At 37.7% G+C, this 10,638-nt stretch overlaps 1 protein-coding gene across 2 annotated transcripts; it reads right to left on the reverse strand.

Moving 5' to 3' along the window:
• Positions 1-941: 941 nt before the first annotated feature.
• On the reverse strand, positions 942-10,104 carry TCP11L2 (t-complex 11 like 2; the record flags this gene model as incomplete). 2 transcript variants are annotated; one of them, XM_082012697.1, is made up of 9 exons in its annotated part: positions 942-1,212; positions 1,767-1,939; positions 2,684-2,865; positions 4,260-4,444; positions 5,483-5,619; positions 6,518-6,738; positions 7,481-7,601; positions 8,576-8,708; positions 9,969-10,104. In XM_082012697.1, the coding sequence occupies 9 exons, from the start codon at positions 10,102-10,104 to the stop codon at positions 968-970; spliced, it is 1,533 nt and encodes a 510-aa protein (XP_081868823.1). In that variant the 3' UTR covers positions 942-967. The 2 variants fall into 2 exon arrangements, with proteins under 2 accessions (XP_081868823.1, XP_081868822.1); XM_082012696.1 differs by having other exon boundaries at positions 8,576-8,711.
• Between the last annotated feature and the right edge of the window lie 534 nt (positions 10,105-10,638).

Raw genomic sequence — 10,638 nt, forward strand, 5'->3', positions numbered from 1 at the left:
CTTTCAGATCCAAGAATGTATTTGGAAAAGCTTATGCCCTCATCCAACAGAATATAAAAGGGGAAGTTGCTCTGTGGTACCCTAAGGTCACTCTGAAGTGTTTTTTGGGGAATAAAGGTCAGAAAGACCTAACTTAAAAATCCTTTATACCCATTAAGATCAAAGATCAGTACATACACATATTAGAGATTAGATTTAAGAACTGTATTACCTCCATTGGATAAACAAAACACTTATAAACATTATATACAGAAATTTACTCCACCCCCCACCATCATCATGGTTCTTCAGTGTTTATCATTTATCTCAACTACAGTTGAGAAGTTATGAATGATTCCTACTTCAAGTGGTGAATGTATCTTCTGTAACTGCTATACTCCAAACAGTTTATAATACTGGCATTCCTTAATGTAACAAAGGCTAAGTTTTGGCTCCAGAAATTGCAGGAGTACCAGAACTTGGCCTAGTATGAGCCTCGTTTTGGTTACAAAAGCAGTTATGCTCTACTTTTTTTTTCTTCAAAGTCTTTTCAGAAACATAATTGTTTTATTAAATGTTGCTCTACAAAAATACAGTGTAAGCATAGCATATTTTATCTACAGTTACTTTGTCACTTCATAATTGCATTGCTATATGTAAATCTATTTAAGTTGAAAAATAACATTATATTTTAATGGTGGCAAAACAGTAAGTACTTTGCCCGTTCTTTCCCACTGCAAATCATAATAAATGCTTGTCTTGAAAATGAGTCACTGGCTATTACAAGTGACACAATCCAATAGACAAATTTAGTCTATTAAAATATATGTCCGTGAAATTAATTTTTCCAGTGAATTTCAGAAACTATCTGCCTACATTTTACAAGATCTTTCTCATTAATAATCACTGGAGCGGGCTGTTCTTAGTGGGGAAGTCAGATCACTGTCTTGAAAGGTAAAAGAACAGGTACAGGAACAGGTCATATTTTTTAATTGGCAGGTGTTTCTGTTTCTGCTTTCCCCACTGGGGCTGCAGGAAAAAGTAGTTTTCTAAGTATGTTTGCATAGAATGGTCCATACACTTGTTTATTAAAGTTTACAATGCTTGCATACTGAGATCCAACAAACTCCATCTCCGTCTGAATCACAGAAAGGCCTCCTGGCATAGTAGGCATACACTTCTGAAAACTCGGAAGAGCAAGCAAGCTTCTCATGAAGAACTGGATTCGTTTGTCTAAAATGGAATATAAAGTATGCTCAGAACAAACGTAAACCCAAGATGAAGCCATACTCGCTTCGTAAGCGCCCTGCACATCAGCTCAAAGAATCCAGCAACTCTTTCCCAAGCCTGTGTTGCAGTGGGAAACAATACTGAAAGCTTCTTAAAGTTGGCTCCTGCAAGGTGGACACAGCATAAACCTGCTGCAACAACTTACATTACTTAATACAAAGTCAACTCAAAGAAAAAAAAAAAAACAAACTACGTTTAACCCAGAACTGACAGAAAGAACACTGAATAGCACTCATTTTTCTAAGTTCTTCTCCAAGATGCTAGCGTGTCTAGGCTTGTTTGCACAGACACTTCTAAAATTATTTCTAGCTGCAGCTAACCATGCTCTGCAGCATACCAATAACACCATCCGTAGACAAACAAAATTTCCTTACTCTTAGTTGACCCAGTATTTTACTGCAGTAAGAAAGTGCTTTTAAAAAATAATTAGACAGCTGATTAAGCTGACTAAGTTTGTATACAGATACAATAAGAAAATTATGTATTATCTTACTAACCAATCAAGGAACTGACGGGATTATTCTCCTCAACAATATGAGCAATCTGACCCATTAAATTACTCTGCATTTCTTCATTAAGAGTGGGAAGACCTCTTTCAGTTAGAGACCCGTTCACTTCGCTGCAAATCTGGACACCAATAGCATTCAGAGCCTCCTTCAGATCAAAAGTTCTGGAAGAAATAGAAAAGCATTAACTTTTGCTGTTTCTGTAGCATAGGTTGTAAGGTGATCTCACTTACGTCCTTTCTCTTTTATTTTCAACCTGCTCTCTGCAATGAGAGAACTTAGAAAAGTCATCTTTTGCTTTTGCAGTTTTATGTACACCTACAGATACAGGAAAAATCTCCATGGGGAAGATAAGGACCTAATTGTGATTCAAATAGGAAAAACAGTTTCAAGTGTGCAGCAGTGCCACCAGTTCATTTTGCCCTTATGCTTAGGTGTTTTCCTGGGGCACATGCATGAGAAAAAAGCAGAGGGTAAAACTATTTTATGAGATGCTCTTTCAGATCACATCACGCTTGCTTGTAGTGCAAGTGGCAGTAGAAATAGGCAGCCAAACAGCTTAAGCTACCTACAAGTTTGAAACAACCGGCAAGACAGTTCAGTGAACGTATTACCAGTCTCTCCAGTATTAGGAGCGTATGAATGAACTTTAGTACTAAGTTCCAAATTCTGTAGACTAACATCAAGATTAAGACTTCATTAAAATATAACTTTGAAAAAATGTGCTTAACAGTTTACAGTGGACTTCTATTGCAAAGGGAATATAGATATAGATTATTAAATTTTGGTATCTTCTTCTTATCAATAAGCACTGGCTATGACATTTCAATTGTTCCCAAGGGTCTTCAGATCCATCTGGTATTTCCTGTTAAAAAAACATATGAAGAGTGATAAAAACAAGGCCTTACTTCTTGTTCATGCCTTCAAGAAGAGGAACAGAGATCCTTTTCAGTTGTTCAGCAAAGTCAGGCACATCTACAATTGCTGCACCCACCATATTGTTTGTTATGAGACAAACACAAGCTATGATTTTTAATTGATTGAGCTTTTCTCTCAACTCCTGAAGACGAACTTCATCTGTTATTAGAGTCTAGAATTGAAACAATAATACTCGTTTAGGAATACATAGGGAGAGAGGCAGGAAAAAGGACAGATATAGAACGTAGTCATGAAGCATTAATATTTTTAATCACAAATATGCAAAGTCAGAATAGACAGCATCTGAAATAGCCTGAATATGTAGTATTGCACAAAGTGGCATTATGTCTGAGTACCAAAAGTAAGCCTGTGATAGGAAAAAATTAATGCCTTCAATGCAGAGGAAGCCAAGGACATTGCACCTTATTCCTCATCACTCCTGACAGAAATCTGCAACCAAGAGCTCATCCCATGATATGAAATGCTCAGGGGGAGCCAGAGGACATTGTAGTGGTCAAGGTTACAGACAGAATAGTCTTCTGGATTCAACTGTCCTTTGAAAAATGCCATTATCTGTAACTGATGGACAGTGATGAACAACTGCGCATGACAACCACCAGAGTAGGTTCTGCAAGTGATAATACAACCTGCTACAGGCAAAAACCCAGTTGATCATACTAAGAATGTAAGTAATTCCCACAGCAAGATGTAGCTGGAGTGACTTATTTTGGGTTAGAAAACGTTCATCCTCACCAAATCACTCCAATGAGAAGCACAGAGGCATTAACATTCAACTGTTTGGTAGTACTTTAGTAGTACGACAAACTAGATCCACCAGAGGATACCTGTGTGTAGCTCATTCAAAAAACTGTTAGATGGAAGGTATCAATAAGGTCAGTGGATGGAAGGGAAACCACCAAGAGAACTAACAGCATCCCCATGTATTTAGTAAATTCTCTGCCAGGCCACCCTGAGTACAGCTAAGGAGCTCACTGCAGTACTAATTTTAGCCCTGACTGATAGCCAATTTCAAGTTGGCTTTATAGAAAGTTGCACATGTCAGAAATCATAAGTTGGAGGGAAAAAAAATGAATGCTGATTCTTGAAGCAATAGTTGATATGCACTGAAAAAGCGTGAATATCTACTTTAGAAGGCTTCAAGTTTTTACAGGTTCTGTTCTAAAACAAGAGTGATCCCACCAATTCCTGCTGCTGTTGGGAAAACAGGATGCTACAGTCAGCTCTCTCAAAGATGCAGAAAACCAAGTGCTGCCAATACAAGGCCCAGCCTTTGACCATAGCCAAGACTGCTCTTAGGGTGGAGCTGGTGAGCTACAATTGGACAGAGGGAAAACAACCTTTACCTGTTCTTTTCTAGTTGGCAGCTTGCCCATCTCATTTCAGAAACTACACTACCATATACTCTCCAAATTCCAAATTTACTATTCAGAAGTTTAAGAAATGCAAGAGAATACTTCACCTGTTGTCATCAATAGCAGGATTATTATAATACACCAATGTTTTCATTTAGTTAGGAACCTAAAGATAGTGAAATACACTTCTTACCTCTGGAATTGTTTTGTGATAATCCCATTGTAACAGTTTCAAATAGCTGTTGTTTAGCACCAGTGTAGGACTAATAATTGGTTTAGAACTGTCAGCACCAGGGGATGATGAAGATTCATCAGCAATAGATGACAATTCATCTTCTATTGATTCCTTTATCCATTCTGTTGTGAGATCCAGGGCACCTAAGCATTGCAAACCAGGTTTACTGCATGCTTTCATCAAAATAAGCACTAGCTTGAGGAAGAGTTGTACACGTTAGAACATTAGGCTTCTTAAGTCCAAAACAAACATAGTGGACAGCTGAGCCTTCACACACATAAACCCTCTCCCTCACCTTTTTCCACTGATCATCTTCCATTAGGCAACTTAATATTCTAGCTAGCTTGTACAAACCAAACAAACTGTTAGACTTCAGCCAAGATTTTTGTGTAAAAAAAACAAACCCTGAAAGTCCAAATTCCCAAAGCATTTTCCCTTTTTCAGGGAGGCTGCTTAATAGTTGGGTAGTTGAGGCACAGGACTGGAGAGTAGAGGTGAAGGGAGATAAACTGTACTAACAGTTTAAATGCTTTCAAAGAGTTCTTTCACAGGCTGCATATATAAACACTGCAGACCATATCAGTGGCTTAAGGTTCCCATTTTAGAAGCCCTTGCTCCAGATATTAGTAAGTTCAACTTTTTCTTCTTTGAAAATAAATTTTCCTTAAGATTGTTTAGCCATATTTCATAAAACCTGGAATAGTGCATCAAGTTGACTTTGCATCACTTAAGAAGTTTTCCTCAGAGCCTGCCTTTTGTTATTTAAAAAAAAAATTGATCCTACCCCTTCCAACTTTCAGGCACACTAACTGGTTTTACATGTTTACTTCCAACTAACAACAGACTTGCTGCGTACGAAAGAGAGAAAGTCTCATCTTTCAGCATGTAGGGGCTTCTGCCTCCAGATGGTAAGAGACTTTGTTTTTCAGATCCCAAGCAATTCAGAAAATACAAATTTTTCTGAAAGCATCCCAGATTATAGGTAAACATACTTTATAGCACGTTAAGCAATTGCCGAGTGGTAGCTTGCTTGTTAAAGACTTTTTGCAAAATTTGCATATGCAGATCCAGACAAGAAACTGAAATTTTCCTCCAATTAACTGCAATTGATAGATTTATAGCATGTCTTAAAATAGACCTCTTTAAAGAAAGGCTTAAATTAAATATAGCGTGATACCTACTTGGTGTTTCCTCAAGAATTTCCTGGAATTTTGTTCTTTCGTAGTCTACCAAATTACGCTGAAGGTATGGCCTAAGGTTTTGAATTGTGTAATTAGCCATATCCACTTTCATCAGGTCCAAAACATGGAATATTTGTCTGAAAGGAAGAGTTTAAAATTTTACAATTACAATAGTCTATTGATTTTAACCAGTACATGAGGTACACCTACGTTAGCACTTTAATTTCAATTCTGTGAGAAGTAAACTCCTTCCCTGATGTTTCAGTGTAACAGACAGGTTACCTATCTTCCAGGATACACGAAGGAGTATTGTGTATAAGGCTTGGTGTAAGTTACAGAGAACAGGACAAATATATTGCATCACTAAATGCTACAACCCTGTAACAGAAAGGTGAGGGTTTTCATGAGCTGTAACAATTGGTACGTTTCAGCCTAAATGAACAGATTTTAACTTTTTAGTCACTCTAATTGTACCAAAAGAAACAATCCTTCTGACCCAGTTGCTTTGGTCCCTGTATATGATCCAAGTTGCACTACGCAGTAGAACAACAACTACCACTTACTCTTCATATTTCAATGGACCTACAGAGCAGTGAACTGGTTTCTGCCCTTTTACGCAAGTGTTTTACTCAAGTTCAAATAATAAGATCTTTACTAAAGAGATTTTAAATCCAAAGTTTGGCCTCCTAGAGGAAGCACGCAACAAACAGCTCAACAAGGAACAGTACAAATGTGCTGCTTAAATTTTGTAAGGATGAAGAAGACTGAAAAAACAGTCTCCAAAACACAGATTATTGCAAGAATGCTTTTTCTGTTATTCAATGGTTTAGCATTCTGGACACAGTGCATCACAGCTGCTCCCCTTTAATGCTTCTATATGAAAATAAGTTTTCCTAGTTTGAAAATAGGCATTATGTAAATTGACACAATTTAAGATTTCTTTTTAAAACTTTACCCCGCCTCTTCCACTGCCCAGTACTCTTTCAGATAAGAGAGTTTTCCTCTTATCTGAAAAAAACCCATCCAAATACCAACCTCAGTAATTCTACGATATTGTCAGTTGCTTTTAACTGTTTTATATCGTTGTCTCTTACTGGAGCACATAACTTTCCCATAGTGTTGATGATATAGTTAGCTAGCCCATGAATATCAACAGCATTATGCTCTGCCTGTTGTCTTATAAGATCCGAATCTAGAACTTCACAAATTTGATTTCGAATCCTGTTTGCTCCAGGAGTCAGGAAGGAAAGAAGAATCTAAAGCAGGGGGTGGGAAAGAAAAAAAAGGAAAAGCTTATCAATAAAAACCAAACCACTTAGGAAACATGCTGAAGTACGATTTTAATATTAATGTCAAGTGTATTTAGCTGACCAGCTATAACAAAACACATCAAGACTGAACATTATCTAAGCTAGCAGAAAAAAAAGGACTGTTAAAAAGATCACAGTACAGTTCTGCAAAAAAAAAAACCCAAACCCATTCAAAGCCACTAAACGAGAATGCATGTCAAAGGCTCTTTCAAAAACTGGGAGACTGCCCTGTAAAACAAACATTTGCTAACTTAAAATTTTGAAAGACTTCGTATCATGCCAGGATTGAAGTTTTGTATGCTCCCTTTTGCACTGATGATAAACAATAAAGTCTATTTGGGCAGGTGCAGTCACATTTATACACCTGTTCATGCCCTAAGCTCACAGTATGTTGCTGGAAAGAGGCTAGTAGAGATGTGAAGCTTTGAGAAGAGAGCTGACTTGCAACTAACCATCACACCATGAAAGCTGAGGGGACATGCCACTGTGCATTTGTGGCCATATTCATGGATAATATAAATATACTATAAATAGACACCTATTTGCAGTCCTGAATAATCATGGTTTCATCTTAAAAGAACTTCAAGGAGTTGGGTTGACTGAGTTAGCAGGCCATTCACTGAAGTAAGAGACTCTCAGACCTATGCTGACAAAACAATGCTGGGGCACAGGGGAGGAAGAACATTACCTCCTTAATTTCCTCAAAGAGCTTGATAGCATGTTCATATTCTGGAGGATCTTCATTCAGTTCTGATTCCAAATGATCCCAAAATGCCTTGTGTACAATTTGTTTCACTGTGCCTGCAAAACTGTGGAATACGTCAATTAGATACAGACTCCCAACTAGCTTTCATCTTTGGTAAATGTGTTTTACATTAGCCTGATCACTTGTTGGGAAACACACCCCACCTCACCAGCTATCATGCCCTGCAACCGTATCTTTCTTGGACTGCGGATCATCAGCTCCCAAAATGTGGTCTAGACTGATTAGTCCTAACACACCTGTATTTTAAAGTGGTGCTGGCAATTCAGATGTAGTTAAAGAGATATTAGTTTTCCTTTTTCCTTATTGTGTTTGTATTCATTGCCCTAACCTGATATGTTATGTACTAAGCTTTCTCAAAAACTACTCTCTGTCATATAACCAATTATCAGTTAAGGGACTTGTGTAATTAAAAAAAAAAAGGCAGGTTTTTAGTTAAGTTTACTCAAAGTAAAGACCAGGGTCATTTTTAAGTTAATGTCTGTAAGCAAGAACATTAAGTCTATAAGCAAGAACATTTTAGCTACCTACATTAGGGAAGTTACTTCTCACTTCCTCTGGATCTCCAGGTATTTTCGCATCTCTTCTGGGGCTAGTATTACAGCTATGTTCCTGATGAGCTCTGTCTTCTTATCACTATGGCACCAGTGAGCTACTACATACAACAGCATAGAAGGCCACCATTTCATCTTTTCCACAGGGCTTGGAACTGCACAGAACAAACCTATACTCATCTTCCATGCATCCATATTGCATTAGCCTTTTATCTTCTACATGACATTTAAGACAGAGCAATATGCTCCATGACAGTATGTCAACTCAGCTGGACTGCAACAGTTGTTCCAAGCAAGACAGCTTTGACAGTGACTCCTGGAGGTGCAGGATTAAAGTCTGTAGCCTTCCAAGATGTTTTTGGTTTGGGGTTTTTTGTTTATTTGTGTTTGTTTTAATTTGTTGCTCCATTCATTTTTCCTTTCTTCCCAACGCCAGTGCTGCTTTTCGCAAAATTCACGCTCTTACCTGTTCTGTGGGAAGTCTTCATGTTTTATGCAAAAATTTGCATTTACAGCAATTTCATGAGCTAGAGTCAAGTCTGTCAAATTTCTTGCAGCTGCCATCAGTTCATCAAATGTAATAACCTTGGGAGGGCTTGCTGCTGGAACATACAAGATCAATTCAAGTCAAATATACATAGTTGATAAGTGCAATTGAAAAGATTAAAACTTAGAAATTTTACTGTTTGCTAATTGGACTCTAGTACTCTAGAAGAAACAACCTAGGATTACCAGGTCTTTATATCTTCTTAAAACACTACCTCAGGAAACTCCCAGTTTATCAGGGGAGTGTGTGCGGGTAATATCACACAAGCCCCATAACATTTTGAACAACAATTTCTTATTTCTGCATCTTAAAGGAGAAAAGGTATCTTAGTTAAAACAGGATCTTGCATTCCACAGATTTTCTATACTATTCTGTAAAATCCACCAGACCAAAAGCATGGGCAATAACAGATACCAGGTGTCCATTATAATTCTGAGCACATAATGGCTACATTGTGGTTTTATTGCCTGTAGAGAAGGTTCTGAATTTACCGACTTGAGAACCCCTCACTTATGTTCCACAGCAGACACATCACAAGTTACACTCCCTTTTTACAAAAGGGTATTAACATAACAGAAATTCCACACTGGAAAGCAAGAGTAAATTCCCAAAGTTTATAAACACCCAAATTCTGTCATTTCATTTAGTATTTGGAATTAAGCCTTTCAAGACTGGTAATAAAGACAGAGCCAGTTGCCAATTGCAGCTCCACTAACAAGCTTGTTTTAATGTAAGACTTCACTTACACTGAAAGGTATGCACGGTCTGAGAATGCTTACAGACATGAACATGAAGCACATCTTAAGGTTTTATTTATCATTACTCAGAATACTTTCCCTGTGCAAATGTGTTTTCTGTTTGATCCTAATATTTATGAAAGAAAAAAATGTGAATTTGAGGTTAATTTCGTGTCACTTCATATAATATTATAAATCTGTAACTTACAGATTTAACTTTTAAGTGTATGGAGCAAACAGAAGAAACCCACCCTTTCCACAAAACTGTATGTGGTTGAATGGGAGACTGCTACCAACGTCAAGATTAGCTCAAGATTAGGATGTCCATGGTGGCACACTTTTCTTACACTTTCTGAAGTGAAGGAGTGCCCAGGGAGACCCCCAAGGCTACAGCTGCTGCTGGTGTTCCACACACAAGGAGATGCACTGCTTCACAGCAGAGAGAAAGCCATGCCTTTCTCTTAATACTCTTAAACAGAGATTCAGAATCCCAGGCTCTACCCATGACAGCAAAGAGAAACAAGGTAAGTTTGCCTTATCTATGTACAATGCAGGCAAGGTTGAAATAGGCTTACACGCTGGGGAACTGGGTTTGCTTGAAGAATCGCTGTTAAAGCTCTGTCTTGAATATTCAGAGTCGCTAGAAGAAGCTGTGCTTTCAGAGAGGCGTGAAGAATCTGAATCACTGTTCTGGTCATCATTGAGAGGCATTCTGATTCACTTTAGCTGCTACAGTAAACAAGACCTGGAAAGACAAATAAATTTCCCATAAAACCAGCACTCACTATTATTTTTTTGTTTGTTCCTCAAAAGTCAGATACTGATCATTATATTGTGAATAAAGAACATGTAGTTCCCTTTCTTAAAAAGGTGTTACAGAAAGGATCTGGCTTGACATGCAGAATCATACAGTTGTTAACTAACTATACCTGTTCTGCAAGGAAGTTTTGTACCTTCTGCTGTTTCATACCTTAATGGTTATGTTAGAGGCAGTCTCTAAATTGGTTGTATTTAAAAAAATAAAAGACTACCCACAGCAACCCCTGAAGTTACTTGTTAGAATTTTGGAAGCTCTCAACACTCCATAAAGGCATCTCATGATGTTACCATCCCTCACCTGACTTCAATAAGTGATGGTTAGCAGTTTGGTTCCTTCCACAAAGGGACTGCACCAAGTCTAATAACTCTGAAGCAAACATAGAAGTCACTGGGGAGAATAGGCAAATAATTCAAAATACTGCATTT

Source organism: Phaethon aethereus (assembly GCF_964289735.1).
Source record: "Phaethon aethereus genome assembly, chromosome: 1".
NCBI lineage: Eukaryota > Metazoa > Chordata > Aves > Phaethontiformes > Phaethontidae > Phaethon > Phaethon aethereus.